General features: G+C 47.6%; 1 protein-coding gene across 1 annotated transcript in view; it reads right to left on the reverse strand.

Annotated features, from left to right (window-relative positions):
- SDK1 (sidekick cell adhesion molecule 1) overlaps positions 1–26,188 on the reverse strand; it is a gene marked incomplete at its 3' end in the record, with an annotated part of 423,737 nt that overhangs the window by 27,667 nt on the left and 369,882 nt on the right. Inside the window, exons 33-38 of the mRNA XM_082490690.1 lie at positions 22,750–22,885; positions 20,784–20,843; positions 18,689–18,790; positions 3,013–3,128; positions 1,413–1,599; positions 483–620 (exon numbers count right to left, since the gene is read on the reverse strand). Of these exons, the coding sequence (XP_082346816.1) occupies positions 483–620; positions 1,413–1,599; positions 3,013–3,128; positions 18,689–18,790; positions 20,784–20,843; positions 22,750–22,885 (739 nt within the window). The remainder of the gene's footprint in view (positions 1–482; positions 621–1,412; positions 1,600–3,012; positions 3,129–18,688; positions 18,791–20,783; positions 20,844–22,749; positions 22,886–26,188) is intronic.

Consider the following 26,188-nt stretch of genomic DNA (forward strand, 5'->3'; position numbering starts at 1 on the left):
TCTCCCCTGTCAAAAGCGGCAGTGGTACCAGTGACGACTAGCACATTTGATGCCCGGGCAGTCTTTGCGATAACAGAAGTGACACATGATGTGATAAGCAACACAAATGTGTCTGACGACTGTTCTGGGCTGGAGCCTACTCAGCAATTTCAAAGCGCGAGGCAGGGAGACAATCAGGCGCTCTCAGGCTGAGCTTCCTCTTCGCCCACACCAGGTAACGATGGCAGTAAACTGACTTTTCAAATCACACAGAATATCGTTTGTGCAAGAAAATGAGAGAGGACAGACAAAAGCTATATTCCACAATATTATAGTTTGCTGAACAGTTTTGGCAATAGCGGAATTGTTTTACTTACCCTCTGCCACCTGGCTTCTCTTGGAAAACGGCAGAGAGCAAGTGGGAAATTGGGCAGAGATAAAAGATACTTCAGTATTTTTCTGTGATTTCCCCATGAATATGTATGATGGGAGGTCTTTCTTACCCTGGACGGGAGCCAAAGGCTCATAGACCACTCGATAACCCTGCAGGACTCCGTTTGCTGCTGTCGGCTCGCCCCAAGACACGTTGAGGGTAGTGCAAGTGATTTCAGAGAACGCCAAGAAACTGGGAGCACTGGGCGCTGAAAGGATTAGAAAGAGATTGAATTGCAGCAGGAGTAGTCAATCTGATAGACATATATATTATAAAACATTGGTTTATTTGCCCAGCGTAAGTCTAAAGGAAACAGGCTGAGAATGGGATTTGTCAATTGTATCCAAATGCGCTGTAATCAATCGGAAACGCAGCCTGTCCTAAAAAATGCCGCCGCTCAGCTGCAAAGCGGAACCTCAGAAGCAAGCAAGGAGGTAGGACGCAGAAGGGAAAGACCCTCCGAAGGGCGCTTGGGGAGCATAGAGCCCGAGGGCACACCTCCTCCTCCTCGTGGCCACCACCAAGGGCATTGCCTTCGCCCTGTGCTGGAGCGCTCCCACCACGGTCACGTCCAGCACAGAAGTCAGCCTGACTGGTGGCTTTTAAAAAAAAAAAAAAAAAAGGAGGAGTTATAAAAAGCACAGTAATTCTCCCACAGGACTGTCTGGGGAGTTTGCAGGCACGGGAGATGAGTTCCTTCGGATTTGCAGATGCGATAGCAGAGGCCAGAAACAGACCCGCAGACCCTCTGGAGCAGCTTGTGAAGGGACTGGTCCTTCTGCCAGTCCATTCTCGTTTCTGCTGTATCCCACACAGTCCGCTTATGTGATCCCCTTTTTTCCCCTCCAAGACCATTACAGAGTAATGACCCATCCGAAAGCTAAATCTAAACGCCAGTGCCCTCCTGCATCCCCCCATTTCCCTTAGCCACTGCCCAGTTACGTGCCGTAACTTGGTCACCACCAAGTCTGTGCTTTGAGACGAGAGAGGGGTCCCGTACCCGCCTGGTGCGTCCTGCCCTGCGAGGGGCTGCTCCGGGGGCCGTCCCCGGCTGCGTTGAAAGCGGAGATGCAGACCATGTACCGCGTGTGGCTGGTCAGGTTTTTGAGCCGGATGGTCGTCTCTGGGAGGAAAAGGACCTTCACCTTCTCCGTGTCGTTTTGGGTGTCGCTCTCCCAGTAGTAAATCTGTTGAGACAGTGAGATGTTCTAGTATATCCTACACCTCGACAATATCTGGGCATTGCAGCTACAAAAGATCAGGAAGATGGCACAGTCTTGCTCTGGACTCCTCCATTAAATGGGATACTAATGCTTTTCACCACGTGCCCAATCTTTTCTCTTCCTTTGGCAAATTCCCCGGAGACCAGTGACAGCATAGCCGAGTGCATCACTCAAAAAAAGAGCACAGGCTGAAGAATACGGCCTAATGACAGCAGATATGAGCTGCCAGAGTTCAGCGATGAGAGGTCAGTTTTTAAATTCTCCCTGAAATGCTAGCTGCCTGTCAGCGCTGGCATCCCGATACGACGGTCCATAATTCACCTCTGCCTGCACACAACGGTTTCACAGGACAGCCAAGCAAATGCCTTCCTGAAGCGGGTAATAAAGACTTTCCCTAAAGTTCCTTGAGATACTTTTCCCCATTCTTCCCTTACATAATTTTTATCCTGATGCCATAAAATTAGGCTTTGGAGAAGTTGTTTCCAAGAGGAGAAGTGGTGCCAGCCCTACTTATTGGACAGGCCTGGCAGCGAGAGCGTTGCAACGGGCCAAAGCAAGCCAGAAAGTTGAGAGAACGAGCCAAGGCCAGACTCCACCTTGGCTCTACAAGCCAAGCTGTTAGAGCCATCTATATACGTACAAAAGGAAAAGAACATGAATTGATATATAAGGATGCCCGTTACTGCCAAGAAGGGATGCCAGATTATTCACATCGGCTTGGCTTGGCTTGGCTTGTGGACCTAAATTCATGGAGAGAGGCAGAGCCAGACGCTGAACCCAAGCCAAGCTCCAGTGTTTGTAGACTTGCCCATTTCCACTCTCTGAGGGTCCATTCTCGTGCTGGAGAAGCTCAACAACATGCCTCCGCAACGTGCTCATCTCCTCCGAACCAAACACAATTAATACTATGATTTAATTTTTTTAAAGTTAAGGAAATGAAATAATTCTTCCGAAATCTGACCTGGCTCAGGCTTCTCGCTCGGAGAAAGTTCTGCTTTTCCTAATGGCTTGGAACATTTGATAGATAGAAAGCTCAGTTAATTTTCTTCAATACGTTTCTTGCCTCTAGCTCTGGTGTGTCTGTTGCTTTTTGGAGCAGATCTGTTGCCTGCCTAAGTGGGGCTGCCTCCTTCTCTGCATACCCTCTTTCCCCACGCTCTCCTTCTCCACAAATAGCAACACATTCTCCTTTTCTCCCCTCCCCCCAATCTCATTCTCCTTTGGGTTTTGGGACTGAGTGCCGTTTCCCATTCTGCAGCCTGAACGCTGTTGTAATTTGCCTCACGCAGCGAGGGCAAGTGTAGTGTGTAGAGCTATCTCACAAGTACTCGCAACGCCAAGCGAGGGAAATGAAAGCAGCAGAAAGAGGAGGATTGCCTTGTAGCCTTGGATGTTCCCGTTTTGGCTGTCGGCCGGAGGGGGGTCCCAGGTGAGCTCCAGCTGGCTCGCAGAAAGGGGGGTTACCTGGATGTTCTGTGGAGCCAGCGCTGGTGCTAGAGAGAAAGGAAGAGAGGAGAATTAACGGTGACAAGCAGAACCAGTTCATATCCTGGTTGCACTTCTCCGTGTGCGGCAGGAGCCAGGACAGGCTCTGTTTGCACCGCCGGAGTCAGCCCCGCAGGGACCTGCAGCCCGGGGACGGCTCAGCGCGGCCTCGGGAGGGGGTCGTGCTCTGTCCCGTGCGGACTGGGTCAGGCACCGAATCCACTCAACCCTGCCAGCAGCTTTGGAAAAGAAAGGAGAATTTTGGTGCTGCGGGTAGGGTACCGCGTGGGGCTCGCCTTCGGCAGCGGCGCGGCGCCCCTGCGCCACTGCCCCGGGAAGCGGCTGGGAGCATCGCAGCCCCCTGCGCCAGCCCGGCCCCCGCTCGGCACCACGGCTTCCTAACAGCCTGTCCCAGGCTCCGAGAGCCAGCGCCAAAACACAGTCTAAAATTACCTCCCAAACCAGTCAGACGCTAATCAATTCAACTAATACTTTATGTATGGCAAAATGACTTTTAGTCTGCTGCTCATTTGCTCTGCTTTGATTCTACCTCCGCATACGCACGCTGGACCTCTTTGGCTCCTGACGGCTTTTCTTCTTTGCACTGTGCCGGGCTAGAAAACTAATCTTTGAGCGCACCTGGGTCACACCACCCTTCCCTTTGTCCGGGTCCAACTTGGTGCAGGTGGATTTTCCTCCCCGGCGGCCGGCGAGGACGGCCTCTTTGCCAGACCCGCTGTCTCTGCCGCCCGCAGCTCATAACAAACCCGCACACGCTCTGCCTGCAGAAAAGGTGCCCGAGCGCATCCCGTTCGAGCTCCAGAAGTAGGGAGAGAAAGGCAGGGCTTCTCCTTTCTCCACGTCGCCGCCGTCGCCTTCACCCAGACCAGCTGAGAAAGCTGCCTCTTTTCTCTCTGCCCCTTTCTGAGCCGTAAATAGAAGCGATAAAACATTCGCTCCTCGAGTTAGATGGCCCCGGTTATCTGTTCCTCTGGAGACTTCTTTCTTTAGAGAGAATGACCTTCATAAGTCACACTTTTCTACCGATACTCCCTCCCCCCAGAGTTATAAAATAAAATAGTAATTAACACCCACTCAGCCTGACACCAACTATTTATTTTGTTCTAACTGTGTGGTTTCCATATTATCACTGCCCACCCTGCCGTTAATGGAAATGTTAATAACCAGCGCCAGGTTGTTGTGACAGATGCTTGGGCTCATTATCAGAAATTCTTATTTACCGCTCCATTAAACGACAGAATCGCACAAAAAAACAATTCAATCAAAACTAACTGGAGGTATTTTAACAGCCACATTAATAATCCAAAACATAAATAAAGTTAATGTCTTTTGCATGTTTGCCATCGGCAACTCTATTGCAAAATTATTGCTGTACAATTAAAACGTGAAAGGCAAAATTGAAAGTAGCCTTTATCCCCGTGCTCAGTTAAAACTATTTGTTTATTCTATTATTTTTTTTTCCTTTTTGGCTAGATGTAGCCAATGCACGAGGTGACGACGGCCGTCAGTAAAATACAGCTTGTGCCCAGGGGCGCGCTCGCCTAATTGCTGCCCCGTCTTCTCCGCTTGGCTGGAGGAGCGAGGGCAGCAGCCGCCGGCGGGGTTCGCCGCAACGCAGGGCTGTTCCGTCAAGGACCAAAACTCTCAAGATTCGGAGACTTTCACAGCACACGTCAGAGCGCCAGGCCAAACCCATCACACAGTACAAACCCGAAAATACATCTCGGAGATTTGCAGAAGACGATGTGCTCAGGGAAACAGGAATATGTACAATCACAGAAGAAAATGGACCACTTGAGCAACGTTATTTTCTTTCTAGATAGTGACACTACCGTCTGTCCTGAACTGACGGCTTCAAAGTGCTCTCAATACCCAGGTCTGAAGCAGCGCCTACAATAGAATTTTTCTCTGGATCCCCTGTGCCAGCCTGGAACAATTGCTGTTTCCGAGATGCGACCGTTAGAAGAGCCGGCGGGCGCAGCCTGCTGCCAGAAAAACACCACTTCTCCTCAAATCCTTTTTGGAGTACGTCTAAGAAACACAATGGTTAAAAACTGCCAGTGATCATTCTCCACTGACACGCTCGCTGCTGGAGCTGTACTTCTGCCGGCACGGCAGCGGAAAATTTGATGGGAGGGGGGGAAAAAAAAAAAAAAAGACAGTGTGGAAAAAGACATTTCTCTTCGCTACCCCAGAGCCTCCGCGAGATGCAAATTGTTTGCTTTTGTGCCCCGCGAGTCTGTCCCTCAGTGCAACTTTCCAAGGCTGACGTGTCCCTCTTCTTCTAAGCGCAGATTTCTTGTTGACAGCAAGGGACAGCAGAGAAGTGCTGCGGCCGCTTGATGTGGCTCTGTGCAGACAGCACGTTACATTAAGGGTGAAATGAAATACTTTAAAAAGAAGGAAACAAATCCCTAAAGACTCTACCTGTTTGAAACTCCAAACCGTTCCCTGACTGTGCGGACAGCCCGTGCCAATAAAAGCAAGTGCATTTTAAAGGTGAATTCAAAAGCCTTTTGCCTTCTAGGAATGCAGTTCAAGATTACTGAGCTCTGAATCTTTCCATGGCTGTCGCAATCACAAACACATAAAAAGCAAGGTTAAAGCTGCATCCCTCGCACTGCTTTAGGTGTTAGTGACATTATCAACTATAGCAGGAGTGACACAGAGCCCTGAGGGTCCAAACTCAGCTCTTGGCAGGTGGAAAACATTTCACTTTCCCTGGGAAAGAAATGTATGTATTCACAAAGTCTAATTCTGCGCACGCATCTTGCCTTGGAACCTCACCCAGGTATCTGTAAACATTTCTTTTCATATCTGATTTCAATTCACCCTTGAGATGGTCTCCTTGAAACTCTTAGCCAAAAAGTATGGAGAAAGGTTGAGCAGGCTGTATAATAATTAGTAAAAAAGACCCCATCGTCACCTATGGACTGGGATGATGTTGGCAGGATCACGTAGAGGCAAGAAATGCAAGAGGGAGTCAAAACGAGCCCATGAAGAAAGTTGCGCATCTAAATCCACATTTAAACATATTAACTGCCCTCATTTTCCAGTCGCTCTGAACAGCCTCGGCTCACACTGCCGTCAATTTGAGCTTGCAAATGCTTATAACCTTTAACGAGAAGGTGCTTAAAATCCCCCGTGGCCCGCCCGCGCCGGAGCTCCGTGCGCTGCAGAAGGTTCACCTTAGTTCTTCTCGCTGCTCGCTTGGGATATTTGCTCTCGGGGCTGCGTGGCACCGAGAGCTTTTCATCAGGATGAAGCTACTATTCCTTTTCTTAGTGACAGTTGCCACGATGCTGTGGAGCACAGGTAGGCTACAAATCCTTCTGATTCATTGGGTAAACTTAATAACTGTTTTTATGAAGCATTCCTTGCTGCCGTTACAGCTGCTCCAATTTCTGGGCAGCAAAGGATTTCTCCTCTACTGATTTTCTAATTGTTTCTATAATGCCAGTGCTATGTCAGAATAGTCACAGACAAGTCTGGGACAAGATTCCCCGAAAATCGTGCCATTTAAATAAACATGCAGGCAAAAAAAAAAAAAAAAAAACCAAAACCAAACCGAGGAGAAAAACGCAGTGAGAGAGACTGAAGATTTTCTGTGCATCAGCTTGATCCCCCAGTTCCAACCAATCCCGAGCAAATTTCTGTTTTGTAAAGACCTCTGATCCTTTTCTATCTAGCAAGCGCCCCCCTCCCCCCGCCCCAGGTCATCAAAGCGCGCTTTTGCGAACATGCCTGCTTTTATTCCCTAGTAATCAATATATTTGCATCTTGGTGGTAGCACCTAGAGGCCAGAATCTCATTGCACAATGTGTTGCATAAACACGGCACAAAGCGACAGCTCCAGGCCCAAAAAGCCTCTAATCTGTGTGTCTACACGTTACACGGGAGGGGTGGCTGCAGCACGTCCATGTATCAGCTGTAATCCTGTCTACCCAGGGAGTAAAAACAAGAGAGAAGACACAGCCATATTCAACGCAGCATGTGCCGACAATTAAAGCAAGCACCTTCGAAATGTACACACTGATTCCTGGTCATGGAAAAAAGAGCTGGAAAGGATTTGGAGAGGGCTCAGACATCCATCCATCCTCCCGCGTCACGCCGGGATCAGGTCGGATGTTTGGGTAATCGCGATCACTGACCTCTTTCCCGATCCCGCTGCCATCCCCACACAAACTCTGCCAGCATATCCCTATTTTAATAACTCTTAAATTAACTCCCAGATTTTTTGTTGTTGCTGTTTGGGTTTTTTTGTTTGTTTGTTTGGTTGGTTGGGTTTTTTTTTATGCCTATCCTAAACCGTCCTCGCCGTATTGAAGCTCTGTCCCCGCCGTAGCGGGGAGAACAGATTGTTTCTTCTCCCGTTGCAGCCACTGCCCTCAAGTTATGGCGCAGATAAGTAACAGTTAAGTGGATTATAAAAGCCAAACCACAACACAACAAACAGAAGGTCGCAAGATAAACCAGCCAGACCGATCTGCGGAACGGGCAAAGCCAAACGCAGTGTGGGCTTAGGGAAGGAACACGGGGATGGCACCTCCCAAGGAAGAGCACGAAGGTGTATCCGCAGCCGTTTGCAGTCACTCCTTCTGCAACGGCAGAAGAGAGAGAACGACACGAGAGAAAAACGTTCAGTGTTTATTGACCGTTTTCTTACAGCGCCTGCGAAAGGGAGGGGGGAGCGAGGAACGCTTCCCCTGTGCAGCAGTGCCTCTGCGCCATCAGGAACGCTGCGTGAGCGATGCTGATTAGTTCAATAACAATTAGTTAATTGTGCTTCAAAAGCAGCTACTGCGAAGCTGCTTTCCGCTGTGACAAAGCGGTACAAGCTATATTTAGAAGGTAAAAGACGTTTCCCACCAATTTCTGGCTGTTCTGAGCTCGGCTGCATTTTGTGAGGGAAGCACGCGCTTCTCCCAAGGGCTGTACTTTCTGGGGTTACCCAGATGTGTTCCAGACGCAGGAAGAGGAACAAAGGACGTGGGTCTTAACGCCTCCAACGCAACTCCATTTGCTAACGCTGGACCCGAGTGCTCCTACCACGCTCTTATTCAGGCACGACAATTCGGCACCAAAGCCTCGTGCTCTGCCAGTTACTAACTCCGTCAGGCTGGTGTCACCCCGCGACGCGGAGCGAGTCTCGGGAAAGGAGCAATCTGGTGCCCCCCGTCGCCGAGAAGCCCGACCTCCTCCTGGGTGGTGGGGGCAGTTAAAGCAGCTGGAAAAGACAGGTCTTAGCAGGAAAGAACCCTTTTTCAGGGCTGACGGTACCCGCGTTGATTTACACGGTTGCATAGATCAGTGTAAGAGAAATTGAAACATTTCCCGGCGTACAAGAGACCAATGGAAGTCAATACAAGAAGAACTTGAACAACATCTCTCTCACCCCCACGAACACCGCCGGAGAGGGAGCACAATCTAATTGATGCAAAACTAGAAAGCTAAGCAGAGAAACCTACCTGGGCGGAGGAGAAGGGGCGGAGAGGAGAAAGAGAATAGCTTTCAGGATGGGGACTTTGGGAATGTAGCACACCTGCAATTGCTGTACTCTGTGCAGTGTTCTCTGGGTAGGCAAACACTCGGCCCCCTCCCTGTGCACTACACGTAGTACAGTCGCTGTGTTTTGCCACATCAAATTTTTAAGGGTATGAAAGTCATGAAAAAGCATAAATAAAAGCACCTGCAAATGATACCCCAAAGTAACATCCCCAGCCTCTTTGCTCAGCCCTGGGAAGGTTCCCGGCGTTGGCGAGGCACGTCTTCAGCATCTGCAGAGATATGAGAGGGAGGTGAGGGTGGAGGGAGGAAAGAGGGAGAGATGACATTCACTGCACGTATCAGAAAAACATTGAAACGAAGCAAGGACTAGAAATGGAGTATCCCTCCCACCGACCCAGACGCTAGGAGGTTATCTGCCTATGCCATTTTTTTGCACTGAGGCGGCAGTCATGTTCCGAGGAAACCTCCACGGATATGACTTATTCATGAAGAACTTTCATAAACTGGCAAGTGACTCGAGCAGAAGCGAATCTCGTCCTGTCCCTCACCGTCTCTGCCAGCGGTGGTGAAAACACTGCTGCTGTGATTACTAATCTTTTAATATGGGGTTCAGATTTCCCAATGAGCCACGTGCAATCCAGAATTTTCATGGGAGAGACACGAACTGGGTGACGCAGAAGTTCCCGCGATCGCATTAGAGCGCCTACAACTGAGGCGAATCTCCCGGAGCAGTACCGCGAAATAGTTAGAGCCTGCAAACAAAAACTACACGCTTTTCTTTTGCTGAAGCCCACAGTTCTACTCAGCGAATAAAAACCTAAAATAGGCTATCACATTGCATACTGGGATTATCCATCAAGGGACTGAGAACGCCTGGCCCAAAAGTAAAGCCCTTACAGAACTGCCAGACTGCCTCTGGAAAGGGTACGCAGGTGGTTAAAACAGGAAGGGGGGAAACGGTAAAATGAGCTTTTTCCTCTATTTCTTTTGTGTCAACAAGGATATGGTCACAGGCAGGCAGGCAGTCCGTCAGTCAGCGGAGACGGACCAGACCCACGAGCAGGAACAGCAAGAGCCCGGCAAGCATTAGGTATGCGCAAACAAACCTACGGGCATAAACCCACGAGCTAAAATCCCCTCTCACTTACATCAACGCAAAGGCGGGTTCGCCCCGCTGAAGCCGGTCGAGCTAACCCAGTGTGGAAGCCGCGTAAGTGAGAGCAGTGTCAGCTCTGCTGAGCGCAGGATTCGCCCCCCAGGAGGGACGGAAGGTTGTTGAAGGGTGCAAGGGATGGCAGAGGACTGTGGAGCCACCGGTGCTCTGGCCTCATCCTCCCTCACGTGCACCGGGAGGAGCGGGAGAAGCACCGAGTGGGAAAGTATCGCTCTCGGCTCTCTTAGAAAAGTCTACCTGTTAGACTGAGGCAAAATTACTTCAGACTATTTCCCCAGGCTCTCCGGTTCCCAAGACTCCTCCTCCTCCTTTTATAGTCATGTTCCACTCATTATAATTTGTTAATCCCACACTCTAATATCGTAATACCACAAGTTCATGGCAGCTGACAAAAGCACCCACTTAACGTTCACTGACAGTAACAGCAGCACCCACTAAAGCCTAAGAAGCACCGTTAACTCCTTATGCTCCACGAAAGTCAAGAGAGCGTATCAAATAATTAGGGTGAATCCCCACTGGGTTTGCCATATACCAAACGTTAAAAGCTGTATCGAAAAAAGTCAAACTGAGCAGGTGAGATCTGACACCGCGACAAACTTTTGGGGTGGTTTTAGTGCAAGCTTGGGGAATGGACCCCCATGAGGGACTGATTTAGGATTGATAGATAGCAATGGTCTGAGAACCCCAGGGATCCCATGGAAGACTGGGATCTTGTGCTCCTGGGGAGAGAGAGATTGAATTGACATTTTCTTGACCTTGAGTGAGAGTTTTCTCTTTCCTTATTTATTTTGCAGTCAAAGCATCCCTGAGTTCACCACTGGGGTCCTATACCCCCGCATCATCCCAGTGTCCGGATTGCTGGGGCCAAGATGTTTTAGAATACTGCTAATTCGTACTTTCATAAGAAAAAACGGCAACTTTTTCTTTGTTTGCGGTCTACAACAGGCAACCTGAAATGCCTCCAGTTCCGTGATTGACGACGGATACAGCAAACAGATGTCAGAAAAGAAAACCAACTGTGTTTCTCTCCAGCTGGCTTCACAGCAAAGCCCTACAGAGGAGGCAAAGCCACGGGAGTTGAGACCTATACGAAAATACTTACGACGTTTCGCTCGCGTAGCCCAGGCTGAGTGAAAACGAGCAGAGCAGGACCGCACAGTTCGAGGAACCAGAAATTTGGCTGCAAATATTACCCTTCGGTTAAAAATACTCAAACTCCAGCCTGCGTCTGCTTGAACAGGAGCTATCAGCCAGGGGCTCCCCCACTTCTTTACCAGCGCAATTTACGGCCGGTTTCACTTCACTACTGATTGCTCGTGTTTTTGAAAGGAAGGTTAATTCCTTCGCTTTTAATGGAGTGGCTCTGCTGTCAGTTCAGTAAGGCTTTGCGCACACGCTCAGGCTTCTCATCCCTCCGCCCTCTGTGTACTGTGCAGGGATGTCCCTGCGCTGGGTTCTTCACAGCCCATATAGCACTGGCGCAGAACAGCTCGTTTGTCCTACCGCTCCCGCCGCTGCTCGCCCCAACCACAGAACAAAGACGGGAGTCCTGGTGATGAGTCTGAGTGCGGAGAGTCCGTCTGTCTCGGGCTACAGTCAGTGCTGAAAATCGACATCGAATTGTTGGGTTTGTGAGCTGGAAGTTCATCATCTGAGCAAAACGCCGCGTGGCAATTGCAGCCCAACGCCACCCACCCCAGCAGCAGCAGTGGCAGAGAGGATCGGCTGATCAAAACCTGATGATATTTTTGCTTGGACACAAACATCTTTCCTACATTGAGACGTGATAAAAAGAGGCAATTAAACCAGAGCTTAGCAGGAGCTGCCGCACCGTATAAAGCATTGTGCTGTACCAAAGGCTGCTTATGACCAATATTAACAACTTAATGAGCTGTTAATGAGGCGCGCATTCAGCTTTTACTTGCAGCATGAAAACATTGCAAATCATTTTAGGGAGCTTCTGGACTGTCAATGGAGAATTAAAGATGTCAAATAAGCCCATCAAATCTATGTCTCAATCTGGACACTGCTTTCCAGTGCCTCCTCTTAAAATGCCTTTTCCTATATGGCAGAATAACTTGCTTTGACAGCAGTACGACTCTCACTTAGACTTTGCTTCCTTCTGCCTTGACATTACATTTCAGTCTCCAGAGAGCTGCAGGGATGTCTTTTTGACATGTTGACATTAAGGACACTTCTTCCAGACTCACACTGGCACAGTTACTTTCTGTCTTACCATTATAAGAGCAGCTACTGAGCTAAGCTACCAAATTTGGAAGTTTAATTATGAAACCTTTGTGCTCGTCTGTAAACAGATTAAGAACGTGAAACCACCCAGAAAAAAAAAAAAAAAAGCCAGTTTGAGCAGGAAAGGGAGCCAAGGTTTATATAGAAATTCATATCCGTAATTCCCCAGCAGTGCAGCAGCACCAGTAACACACAAGCAATGACTAATGCTCTAATGTAGGCGCACTTTAGTTTGTTATTTTTTACTATCCTGTCACAGCCCTGCAGGATTAGATAATGCAGCCGAGTGCTATCTATACTGCTATTACCACCAGTGGAGCTGCATTGATGGGAACAACAAATCCAAATTGGACTTGCTGCAGACAAGCCCCAAGCGGAAACCATGTATAGAGTGAGTCTGGAGGAGCTTAAAATCCACCACCAAATACTGATGGGATGCACCCAGTGGCTGATCCTACTCTCAGAAGCAGAATGCCGTTAGGATACAGGTGTAATGGTTTCCAGTAACGCAAGAGAAACTGAAAAAAAAGGTCTATCTCCCAGTCCAAACAGGAAACGTCTCACCATTTTTTTTCCCTCTCCATCTTCCTATAGTTTCCCTTTCTCGCTCTGCTCTGAATTCGCTCTGCTCCTTTAGCGTATTGTTGGAGAACATGGCATGGATCCTTAACTCTAAGCTCAGAGGAGAACTTCTTCCTTAAGGAGAAAGACACTGGGGACAGGATGGAAACTCAGTGTCACGCCTGGAGCAGGGTGTCCCCAAGACAGCCGTGTAAAGCGCATTCGCAATTAAGCACGATATCGGAACAGCTCTGCAAATTCTTTAAATTTAAAGAGGAGGGGGAAAGGAAAATCAATGTTTCAAACGCCCTGCCATCCCCCCAAAATAGCCTTTTGCTGATGTTCAGAAGTGTCAACAATTAAAAGGCAAATACCTTGGCACTGCAAAGGCTGGGTGCTTTTAAAGGGCCAAGGAAGGTCAACCCCTTTGTTCAAAGTTTGAGCAAGCGAAACCGATAGTTTATTTATTATACCACTTTCCAATAGCTTCCCTCCACCCCCTTTTGTTTATCAAGGGAAGATACTGTCCCGAGGCTGACAGGTTTCAGACTGCTGCAATGTGAAATGGCCACGATAATCCTTCTCTTCCCTCCTCCAGTGGCGTCTGGGATGGAAATGCCCACCCAGTTCTTCCGGCTGTGCCAGCAGCAACGTGCTCCCTATCTGCACAGGCGCAGCCAGCCACCGAGAGACACGGCCACGTGTCCCCAGCAGATAGGAGAAAACAGCCAAGGGGGCCACAGCAGACTGACTGAAGCTGCCAGCTCTAATGCGTTGAAATGTTGTCATTCCTCTGGTAGGCTGTTAACAAGGAGGCACAGGGGACTTCTCTGCACGGCATCTTCTCAGCTACGTTCGGGGCAGGGAAGGAGATAAAGCTTCGGTGCTATAAGAGAAAGGGAGGGCCAAGGTAGTGCTGAGGGACTCCCTTCTCCAGAAGGTGACCCATGATGGGGAGGTGACACCACGAAGGGTATTTTGTATGAACACATGAAAAGAGCGAGGCCTGCAGAAAGAGATTAAAGCGCTCAAGGACTGTGGTGGTTTAGTGCCAGCCAGCAACGAGGGTTAGTAAAAGGATACAGAAGACAAAAGTCACTCTCACCACCCAGTGAACTGGTTGCCCAGCCTGAACCGACCCGAGCAGTGATTGCGGATTCCCGACCCCCCGGGCAACCCCCATTTGCGTACTGAGCACGACATCTACAGTACGGAGTATTCCTTTGGCAATTCTGTTGTTCTGTCTGTGCTCCTTCTCAGCTTCTATGGGAAGCTGAAAAAAGTCCTCGAATACTGTAAACGTCACCTAAACCCAGCTAAAACAGTATGCGTTATTGACATTCCATTCCTACTAAATCTGAAACACAGCAGCCACTAGAAAGGAAATTAACTCTATCTCAGCTGAAACCGGGAGAAGGACAAAGCAGCCCTGTTCTGACAACCTTCTCTGGCATTATTAGCACGAGAGACAAAGGGACACTGCCGGAGCACAGTTAACCGGGTAAGAAGGGACGACGTTCTTAGCTAGAAGCGGTTTCTAAAGGGGAGCCAGGAGGCAACTCTTTGTTTCCTCACGAGGCTTCTTTCTCCTTAGCATTGCTGCTTCTCTCTGTTTTGTCTTCTCTTTCCCAAACCTAAATCACTACTTTTGGTCTCAGAGTTTTCCAGGCGGTTTCTATCACTTGTCTGTACAGTGCTGGACACGGCCCGGCAGCTCTGAGTGCTTCCCCGGACGTTACTGGCAGAGCAGAGCTTCCCTCCACGTGTCAGCGGCGGGTGGACAAAACAAAGTTGGTGACCTCCAGGAGCACCTGTGGTGCCGCAGGCAGGAGGGCAGAAGAAAATAATTGCAGATAACAGTGGGGAAATTTGCTTTGGTGACTGCTAGCTTTGCACCAAGAGGTAGATTCCGGTTTTTGAAGATGGTAAGAAAAGAGCGGTAAGAAGCAGTTGCCCCTCTGTCCCACTCCTGTTCCTTTCCAAGCTACGGTTCCCCTTGGAAGAAAGTGAGACTGCCAGGAAACCTTTTGTGAAAGGTGATGGTACAACCACGGCAGCGTTTCAACGGAGGACTCCTAGGAAGGGGATCTCTCTCTCCCAGCTCCTTTTACTCCTTGCCTTTCCCGTTGCAGAACCAGCTCTCATTATTTAAAAGAACAACAACAAACCAGCCTCATCAGTTCTTGTGAATTCTGAAGGTCACCGATGTCACTATCAGTTATAATGACACACATCACTCCCCTCTTCGCGCAAATGGATTTACAACCTGTTTAAAGGCTGGCGTCTCTCGGTGCACTTCACCCCTTCTGCTACCTCCTCTCTGCACGCACGCACTCTCCTCCAGCAGCAGCTGCTGGAAGAAATTATGAATTCCATTATTTTTCATCCAGAACAGCTTTGCAGTCTATGGGAGAAGCACTGGAGGCTGCAGGCTCGTTAGCACAGGATTTGTATTGCCGCCTTCCATTTTATTCACCTTCCCAAATTAGGGGAAGCACTCCTGCCCCAAACCTGTGATTTCTGTTTAATTAAAATGCAGGTAGCGCAGTCTCCTGAACTCCGGAGCCCACCACGCAATCCGACAGTGACAGCGACCTGGTAGACTAATGCTCTTGATATAGTGGCTGCTCTAACAGAGTCTTAATTTCAGTCGAGCAGAACAGCACCTCTGGTAGCAGCTGCATTTAGGGCCGGGATGAATACCAGCGCCCAGCCTCTCGCGGAAGGCTCACCGCCTTCCCAATCAACGCCGGCATCCCCGACAGCTCAACTGTTACACGAATTAACAAGGCGAGAAGGGGGCTTGCCGACGGGGCCGCGGCTCCCTTCCTAATTTCTGCAAGTGACGGCTTTCAATTTTTCTGTCATTTGTCGGGAGATGCGCGCGGCTCCCTAATGAGACGGGCAGGGCTGCGGCCGGCTCTAAAAAGGCGACGTTACGAGGATCTTCTGGTGGGCGGAGGAGAGGGATCCAGATGCTTGAGGCAGGTGGGAGAAGGAGACCGGCCGTGCGCAGACCGGAGAAGCAGCGCGTCCCTCCCGGCTGCACCGCGCGCGGGGACGCCCAGCCCGCTCTCCCCATGCCGGGAAGAACTCCTCTCCGCACCACTGAGTTTTGCAAACATCCAGGCAGAACTCATACCGGAGCCTTTGCCGGGGCTTCGATCTTACGGGCTACTGGAACAAGAAAAAGGTTTTGCCCCACCTGTAGCAAAAAAAAACCCCAACAAAACAACCCCAAAAACTTGCATCCGGCTCCCTTACTCACCGGGCAAGTCAGGATACAGACTCGTTACTCCTGCCTGGCCCGCTGGTTGTTCTCTTCCACAATTTCCCCCTGCCCATCACTCAGAGGCAATTGAGACCCGAGTGCCTGGCCTGCCCGAGGATGCTGTCGGTTGGGGTACGGCTCAACGGCACCCCCGGGCTCGAGAGAAACTCCCCATTTGGGTGCTTTTCACTCATTTGATTGGCAAAACTGCCAGAAGGTGGGTTTTAATGGCTTTTTTTTTTTTTTTTCCAGTTTGTCAGGGGGTTCCATTGCCTACTGGAGCTTTTATTGGAAAATTCCAGATACGATGATAGGAAAATCTTCCGATCTAACAGGGGAGAGCGCAAGAGGGAAGGGAGGAATTACAGACACTCCTCCTTCTGCATCGCTTGCCTGGCTGCACCAGGCAGAGAAGCTGAACAGCCGTCAGTATTATTTCCAGGTGCCCCACGCTGTATGAAACCCCCACCAGAAGTGCCCAGAATTGGGTATTTTTGGCTGAGCTGGCCCGAACCCAGCACATTTCCCCAAAGGCACGTGCCGTATGTTCCTTTTTACAACCGAGAGAGGAATGTTCTCGCAACCACCAGAATTACTGCAACCCTTAACAGCAGAACAAAGCACCGTTGAAGGGTGCTGAGACGTTAAGTTATCTGGGGCCTTCAGAGCGGCGACTGGTCCCCTTCAGTCATTTGGTGTTCCGGGCTATGCCTGTGTTGTCAGCAATTCTTGTTTATGGGGCAGGTTTTCTCGATTTTTAAGGTGGATGCCCCGCCGCTGAAGCTAAGCAGACCCATTTTTTCCAGCTCGCTGCTTAACTGCCTTTACCATGGGTAAGAGCATCAAGCAAACAATAACAACAAAAACTTGTATTTCCACAGCGCACTTTAACTCAAAGGTGTCACAAATCAATTTAAAACTTAAATTGCAATACCAGCTCCAATCACTTTACTCACAGTATAAATCACAGCCGGTTCTGGAGGTGGAAGAGGCAGTTATATAACAAAGCGTAATAACTTCACACAACCAGAGTGAAAATCGGCAGGAAGATCCTACATTCATCATTTCTACCGCGTGAACCTGGATTGTCCCTAACCAGAGGTAAAGCCACTATCTCTGAACAACCGTCTGAGTCATGCTACAGCTTCAGACACACCAGCCCCGCCTGTGAAAGAAGGTCTCCTGGGTATCTCAGTTTCCTCCCAAATTTAGCTCTTTCCATTGCCCTGTTCCCTGTCCGAGTTACGATAAGGAAGACCCGGACCGTGGGATTAAAAGACACGACATAACAGCATTTCCTTGTTTTCCCCAGCCGATTTTCTCTGCTGCGTCCCTGTGTATAGATGCATGCGCTGGCTCCATTTGCAGCAGTGAGATATTTAGCTCTGAAACAAAAATGTATTTTGAAGCCAGATACTGTTGGCTCCACTTGGGGCTTTCTTTGCTGCAGTTGCAGAAGTAAGTTGGAGCAGCAGCAAACTAGAAAAAAAGATGTAAATATTGCCAGCTGTCTCTCCAGAACCACGCTGCTCTGATTAATTTATGATGTTTTCAGAGAAAGGCAGTGACTGTTACACCATATTTGAAATGAAAAGGTTAAGTAGAGTTTAAAAAAAATGTGCAGCAGAGTTTAAAAAAAAAAAAAGGGCTTTGCTTAGTTTTGAGCAATAGACTATTTAATGAATAATAATAAAATGAATTAATGCTGGGTTTGATAGCTTCTACATCCTAGCCTTGAGACAGAAGAACAAGAGCGTAATCAGATTCGTTTGCGGCGGCGGACTGAACAACAGGAGGGAGCGTCGCCTATTCTTGTTCTAAGCTTCAAAAGATGCCGCTGCAGAAATTGATACCATAACTAACAACCATTTCGGCGCTAGCCTCTCTCCAGCTGGGGTCACCATAAATACGGCACCGCCGTCGTGGCTCTGAGGAAGACATCAGCCATTCCAGTCCCGCGCTCCTCAGCTAGAGTTACCGCGAAGAACAGACTCAGCTGCGGGTTATCTGGGCTCTGCAAAATCGCCTGCTTCACAAAGCACTCCAAGAAGCGTCTAGTCAACTGTCTCATCCTGATTTCCACCTCCCGCCATCCAATGAAGGGATTTTAAAAGGGTCAGCAAGTTACAGTTCCTAAATACAGCCCGGATTCACGCGCTAGACCCATAATTAGTCAAGGCATGAACAATGCCACTGACCCCCGGCTCCTGTAGAGCCTGGATGCAGCTATAGACTCTGCGTGTTCCCAAGAGTAATCACCGTCTGTGCCTCCCAAGCTAGCACTGAACAGGACACAACGTCCGCTTGACTTCAAGAGCATAAAAATCCAGCCAAGTGTGGTGCACAGGCAACGTCTCTACACAGAGAGCTATAAAATAAAAGAACCAGCTTTCCAAGTCTCCCTTGCGTTGTACTTTTGTTTCTTTTCCCTTGTGGCTTTCCTGTGCTCCACTTTTCACTTCTTTAACTCGAGTCAATTTTTCCCTCAAGCTAATTTGGTATGAACAGTCATCCTCCTGCAACTCCAAAAATATTTTCTCTCCTTTCTTTCAAATGCCCTTTCTCCCCTTATTCATGTAGACCAAATGGCTTTCAAATGGCAAGAAACTGTCTGTGCCAACCTGTTCCAGGAGGGGCTGCTCCAAAAAAACCGTTAGCGATCGTGACTACGGAGTTTTTCAAATCATCCCTTTTCTGGACAAATATTAAATATTATCAGGAGAATACTAAAACATGCCAGTACTTTAAAAACAACAAAAAAATCACCTAATTTTCCTTTTACCTACCTGCTTCACCCACAAAGACTTCCACCGGCGTGCTGGTAGGGCTCTCGCCAATTACATTATAGGCTGTCATTAGCACCTCATATCTCTTGTATTTCTTCAACTCTGAAAAAGTAAAATATTATATTATATATTATTATTTATACTGTATTACAGACATCTTTTAGGCTCCACCACCTCTTTATCACCAGACTTCTCTCTTGTGAAATACAGCATTAGAACAGCACAACAGCGCAATGTTTACTTCCATCCTTCCTCAATTCACACATCGCGGCAGGAGCTGCGTAATTATGAAAGGTCTTTGCAGTGAAACGGTAGGATTTCCCAGTGTTTCCTCAGGGTGTTGCTCCAATAAGAGGAATCAGTCCTGATGGCTAACTAGTTAGAAGAACACCTCTAGGTCATTCTTAATGACAGAAGAAGGCAGGACTTTGCTTTGAATGTTCAACCTATGGGCTCCTTTTGATCTCTACTGGTAGGAAAGAGCATGGCTCCAAGCCTTTGCTTAATCCCAGGGACTTTCACCCAGAAAGGCATTTAACAACTGTGCTGCTCAAGAACGTCCCCGCTGAAGCAGGGTGCAGCAGAAGGGAATCTGGAGTCGCACTCAAAGTACTGCATGGGTGTCCTTCTCCTTCAGAGTGACCCCAGCCTGAACGTCAGCCACAGAGAGAAAGGAGACTCTGAAGTCTGGACTCCCTTTGGCCACCAGGCAACCAGTTTCTTTGCTGACATATAGAAACCACTCTGACAGATGAGGTAGGAGAGGGAGAGCAGTGTGAAAAAGCGTAGAAAAGCCAATTGTATGAGGGTAATTAGGAGATGCAAACAAGGGTGGAGTAAAATCGTGTCAATGTCATCAGGGGAGGCAGCGCCTGAACGGCTTCATTTCAGATTTTGCATTTTCTGGATGAAAGAATCAATCCTAACAGAAATATTATCATCTGAAATATTTAACGGTGAAATTAAAGTAAGAGAGCGATCAATAATAAACTGCTGTATTTAAATGAGCGCTGAATTGATTAAGACACAGGGGTCCAAATTTCTCCCTTTGCCAATAATTTTCCCTGCTACCTATGAATCAGACGGTGCCCTTAACGCTGCGGCCGACAGTACGCCGTCGGTTTGGTAAGGTTCAATAAGCCCAATCATACAGGTTCGTCTGATTTCAGCTTCACAGAAGTGTTTACAAGTGTTGGCTCCCATATCTGACTCCGAGGCCAGCGTCGCTCCCCGGTCTCAGGCATACTGCAAACGATATCCGATACATTACCAACGTTTTGATGTGATACCACTAAACTCAGACGGACTGCAAAACGCGCAGCATGCGAATCAGCAATAATGATGTTAAGTTCGTAAACAAACAAACAAAAAATGGTAAGATCTATAGGATACAGTACTGGGCAGCTTGTACAGGGAAACTTTAATTGCTGCCATGAAAAGCCACAAGGGAGATTTTAGTGTTAACTGGATATGGAAGAAAATGGAACACATGAGAGTTCATGCATGCAACTTTCAGTGGGGATAGGGCTTCGTATTTTTTTTTTTTTCAGCCCGTCACAATCTGTGACTCAAAAGCCTTGGGCAAAACCTATCTAGTGAACCATCATCACCAGAAAGCAACTTGCCTTTTAACTCTGTCGAATGCTATTTTATTCATTTCCAATTGAAAACACCTCTGGAGATGCACAGAAATTCATTGGGCCCTCTCTAAACCGGCCTCCTAATTCCACGGAATGCCTGAGCATCGCGAGGCCTGAATCATAGGGCTAATGATGTGATACAGCTAAACTCAGACGGACTGCAAAATACATAGCAAGCGAATCAAAATTCATTTAGCATCAGCAATACCGGCTTGTTACAGTCAATAATGTTTTACCTTCCCAGCAGCCACATTTTTACAACAGCTACCTACTTGCATCACCAATGTCTCTTGATGTACGGAAAGCAAAGGCTTAAAGAAAAAGAAACTCGGGCAAGCAGAATCATTAATCTGTGTTGATTTCTGCTAGATCCACTGAGGAGAACCGTAGGAGTTCGCCTATAGTGTACTTTGAACCATTACAAAGAGTCTCATCTAAAGGCAATGTGCACTTACGTGTTAATTCATACGTCGTTAATGCAGAGCTGCTGTTCACTGTCTTGAAGCTGCTTTGGGCTATTTAGGGTAAGCAAAGCAGAAAGCTTGTTACAGCGCAAGGAAATAGTTACTGCAAATGATGTACAGCAGAGACAGAGGCAAATGATGCAGCACACACATACACAGTTTGAGCTTCAGGACTATACCTTGAAGGGCAATAAAATCACATCACTCTCTCGCAACACATCAAAAGCACCTCACTCACACGGGACTGCTTCATTTCCTCCTCAAACAGAGAATCTCACAAATATGCAACACAGGAATGGTCTGACTCCTAGATTAAATAGAACAAATGAGTAAAAATGAAACAATTTCTCAGGGGGAAACTCTCAACACTGTATTACATCCTTCTTTCTCGCCATGCAGAATTCGAAACCCCAAGAGCTGCAGGGTAAAGAGCTGGCGCACGGGCCACAAAGAGCAAACCCTTACAACAGGACAGGACCCGATTCTTTAAACGTGTGTTAGATTTCCCACAGTTTCACTTACAGAATTCAGTCAATATTCCTGCCGTGAGCGAATTGTAATAAGATGCTAAGCTGTGCAAAACCACAGGTCAGTGAGGAACAGAGGTGTACTAAGGTGAGAATTGTCATATTATGAGGAGAAAGAGGGAAATCTGTCTTAAAATACACTTGTCTCCACCCCTTTCTCTCTCTCTTGACTCCCTGGAGAGGTACAGCACTTTTTTTTCCTACTCTACAGCTATTAGGAACCTAGCTGCAGGGCCAACCAAGAAGAGGGAAGAGAGGCAACCGGGAGGTTTCACAGGGTCCCTGGCTTGTGAGACCAGAGAGCATCCAACGTCATTGTTTTATGATCATATACATCGTCGCTCATTCAGCTTTTGTCCAGAAAAAAACCCTTATGCATACCGACACCTATAGGAGCTTTACGTCCCTACTCTGTCCTCGTTAAACATCTGTACAGTCTAAGAAGTCTCATTCAGCACTGACAATACAAGTGAGGTCAAATTAAGTGCTTACGTTATATTTAAACCAACTACTTTTTCCACCCCCCCCCAAAAATCACCCTTGCTTTTGTAGAAACCACTTTTATGGGTTCAGGGAAGCATGGAAGATGATGTAAGACATTAAAATAGCCTCACTCAATCCTACTCTGATGCTCTCAGAGTGAGCATTATCTCATTCTGAATATTCCACTCACATCAAACAGGACAAAAGCCGATTCCTCCGTGAGCACGACTCATTGCTGGACCGTATCTGTCAGGCTACGAGCGCTCACATCTTTGCCTCCCATCATCTTATTCTGCCTGTTCTTCCCTCTGATTTCCTTTCTAGCCTTTCTCTAAAAATCCTTTTCACTTTTCTATTATTCTTCTCCCTCTCCACCTTCTTTTCATGTGAGCCAAACCCCACAGTGACTAACATGGCAAGCATGCACCTTAAAATTCTTGCTCATTTTTCCTATTTTCTTCCAAAACAGGGACGAGCACTTTGAAATTGTAAAAATTCTATTTAAAATTTCTCCTCAGCTGTTTCCTTACGCTGCAAAAAGAAAAACAAACGGCAATAAGAAAAACTATTAAAAAACAGCAAGAAAGCAAAAGGCTCCCAGCTGAGGAAAATGAAGTCCCGCTCTTTTTTGTCTGATAGCGGAACAAAGTATACCAGGGTAATCACGAAACGGAGGGAGCAGAAAGCGGGAAATCAGAGGGTACGTGGGGGACAGAACACCAGTTCAGGCATGCTGGCATGGATTAGAGTGCACCGTTACAAGCGATGCTGATCAGAGTTATTAGCATTTTTCAGCATCTTCACCCTGGTTGGGTACAAGCTAAATTATCCCCAGCACTCTTCGCCACAACTGTGTGTTATTTCCGTGGGGCAAGAGGGCATACAGTGTCTGCTGTACCGAGGGATTACCATTCTGGGATGTTATAGGGGCCAAAATCCAGGCTTACGTGTGAGTTCCGCTCTTAAGGCTGAAGGGTTCTGGATGGTTTTGGATTCGGTTCCAGATCCAGCGTCGTAATCCAGCTCCCGATAGTAGATGCGGTATCCCAACAACAACCCATTCAGACTCTCCACTTTGGGTGGCTGAAAAACATTCCCGTTAAGAACAGGCACGTTAAGATGTGCAACGCAACAAACATGGAGGACAAGTCTTATGATTCGCCATCCCTGGAGGTGTTTAAGAAAAAGGGTAGATGTGGTACCTGGGGACATGGTTTAGAAGTGGTTTGGTCAGGGTAGGGTAATGGTTGGACTTGCTGATCTTAAAGGTCCCTTCCAACCTCAGCAACTCTATAATGCTATGAACATCCGTCACAACGGGCAGCAGCTGACACCGGGCCTGCGCAAAGGGACACGGTGCTCTCCAGGGAATATAGCCATGAAAAAATATACACAGTCAAAGGCTGTGTAATTTGAAAAACACAAGTTAAAGGCAACTTTGATGATTTCACTCAGCTGCGGCAATTACAAAAGGCTCTTTACTCAAAAACTGACACCTGATGCACTGCACTAAGAGCTAAACTCCGCTCCTTTTTGGTCCCCAGAAACTTGTGTGTGATAAAGAATATAAACAAACATGTCCCTGGAAATGCATGTTGCAGACCACCACCAGCGGAATAGCAAACCAGTATTTTACTTCTTCTGAGATGAAAAGAAATGAATTATTTTGTCAAAGACAGAATTTCTTGGGTGGGTATTTTCCCTGAGGAATGTTCACGGAGTGTTCTTCAGTTGGCACTATTTTACTGAAAGACTGATGAGAAAATCATAGAATCATAGAATGGTTTAGGTTGGAAAGGACCTTGAGGATCATCGAGTTCCAACCCCCCTGCCATGGGCAGGGACACCTCCCACCAGCCCAGGTTGCCCAAGGCCACATCCAGCCCGGCCTTGAACACCTCCAGGGATGGGGCCTCAACAGCCTCTCTGGGCAACCTGTTCCAGTGCCTCACCACCGCCAAAGGGAAAAACCTCTTCCTAATGTTCAATCTGAACCTGCCCTCTTCCAGTTTAAAGCCATTCCCCCTCATCCTAGCACTACGCACCCGAGTAAAAAGTAGTAAAAAGTAAAAAATAACAAAGCGTTGGTGTATTCTGGCTTTAATAAGGAAGATGAAAATAGGTCTAACAGTCTGAGAGAGGCATTTAGAGAGCAGTTGCAGTAGGAAGGACTCTGGTGTGTTGCAGAGGTCCAGTCCCACAGGCAAACCCCGGTCTCCTCCATGGCAGCTTGGAGCGGGACGGTACGTATGGCCACTGGGCTGGCTCAGATATGGGTTTTTTTTCTTGTGCAACGTGCTGGAAGATGCTCAGCAGCCCCTCACATCTTCCTTCAGATACAGATATACAGCCAGGACACTTAAGCACTTAAGCACTTAAGCCAGGACACTTAAGCATACAACCAGGACATTTAAGCAATGGCTTGCTTAAATAAAGACAAGCAAAGGGATTCTTCATGTTTGGGGGGAAAAAGAAATGACTTTCATGAGTCTAATACAGGCTAAGAACTGCAGAGAAGAAAAGATGCCCTGAGCCATTTATCTTCTAAAGATTCTTGTACTGAAATTTAAGGGGCTGTAAGTATAAATGAAAAGGATTTTAATGATCTCGCCTTTAATCCAGAAGGATCCCTAGCAGTCTTGAGAACTTTACTAAGGAAAACCTTCTGTCCATTGCGGAAAAATTAACCGCCGGTGTGAAACACTGTCACCATAGAAGTTAATACCACATGTAATATTAATGAAGAAAGTAAGAATATTTTTACAGGAACGGAGGAAGATATTTGGTAATAACCTAATATTCTGCTTCCAGAAATGACAAGAATTTTCCATTACTTCATTATGATGGCAAGAGGAGAGCGAGGGCTGTCCCGTCTCAGTGTAAAGGACTTTGCTTTGGGTGAGGGCTGAAGAAATTAAGGGGAACGATTGCAGTTTATGGAAAGCAAAAAAGAAAATTATGTGAACCAGTGTATAAGAAAGCTACGCAGCCACCAGGAAAAGGAGCAGAAGCTGCTCCCGCAAGAAGCCTCTTTCTTTTGCAGTTGTCCTGCCCAGAGTCAGCTGAAAACAGTCCCAGTAGTCCCAAGATCTTGCGGCACTTGCTCTGCACGGTTGAAGAACCTCATTCATCATTATGTTTCATGCTCATTATTTTGCTCCATCCTTTGGAGAAGCTCTGACCACCTTTCACTATTCTTTAGCATTTTCGTTAGAGAATGATCTGGGAACAAAAGATTGTGATGGACCTTGAGAACCAGCAAGAGCAGGACATCGCAAGTGCCGAAAACAACCGCTTAAAGTCCTTCTCCCAAACAGAGCAAGCTCCACCAGAAAACAAGCTGATTTTTCTGCTTCCCAGTATTCCTATTGGAAAGCTGTTCCAAACCTCACTACTCGGGTGGTTAGAAACCTTCGTTTAATTCCAAATCTAAATAATTCATAGCTAGTTTATAACCATTTGTTCCTGTGCTAACATTGCCTTTTGGGTTAAATTGTTCTTCTCCCTGTGGGATGTTTACTCCTGTGATGCATTTTAAAAAGGGCAACCATATTCCCTCTCAGACTCCATTTTACCAGGCAAATAAATCAACCTCTTGTACAACAGCCTTCCCTGGTCTCAGACTGAGCCCCTTGTTCACGGGACTGAGCAACCAGACCAAACGAAGCGACAGCCTTCTCCAGGGCTGCCTGAAGACACGCTCGCTCATGGAGCAGAGACGGGGCAAAGGGAGACACTGTCCCACCAAGGCACATCTGGAGCACATCGCCACCAAGCAGGAGAGAGGCTGCAAGAAAACAAAGCCTCTCCAGCATGGAAATAAACTCCACACGATGAAAAAAATATTATGAGCATTACATGGATTTGTATTTCAGTTACTTATTACGGAGAAGGAAGGTACTCTTGGAAAGATTCAATGTCTTTTTCTATTTTAACCACTAATTTTTTTTTTAATTTTTATTTTTTAAAAAGTTGAGGTAGAATATCCTACAGAATCTAAAAAGGAAAACACTAGTGAAGCAGAGAAAGAGACTGCTACTCCCTACTCTCCACTCTCGTGAGACCCCACCTGGAGTACTGCCTCCAGCTCTGGAGTCCCCAACATAAGAAGGACATGGGCCTGCTGGAGCGTCTCCAGAGGAGAGCCACGAGGATGATCCGAGGGCTGGGGCACCTCTCCTATGAGGAGAGGCTGAAAGAGTTGGGGCTGTTCAGCCTGGAGAAGAGAAGGCTCCGGGGAGATCTTATTGCGGCCTTCCAGTCCCTAAAGGGGCTACAGGAGAGCTTGGGAAGGACTTTTTACTTGGGCATGTAGTGATAGGCCGAGGGGGAATGGCTTTAAACTGGAAGAGGGCAGGTTCAGATTGAACATTAGGAAGAAGTTTT

The sequence above is a fragment of the Vanellus vanellus genome (assembly GCF_965231255.1).
Source record: "Vanellus vanellus genome assembly, chromosome: 14".
NCBI classification, from domain to species: domain Eukaryota; kingdom Metazoa; phylum Chordata; class Aves; order Charadriiformes; family Charadriidae; genus Vanellus; species Vanellus vanellus.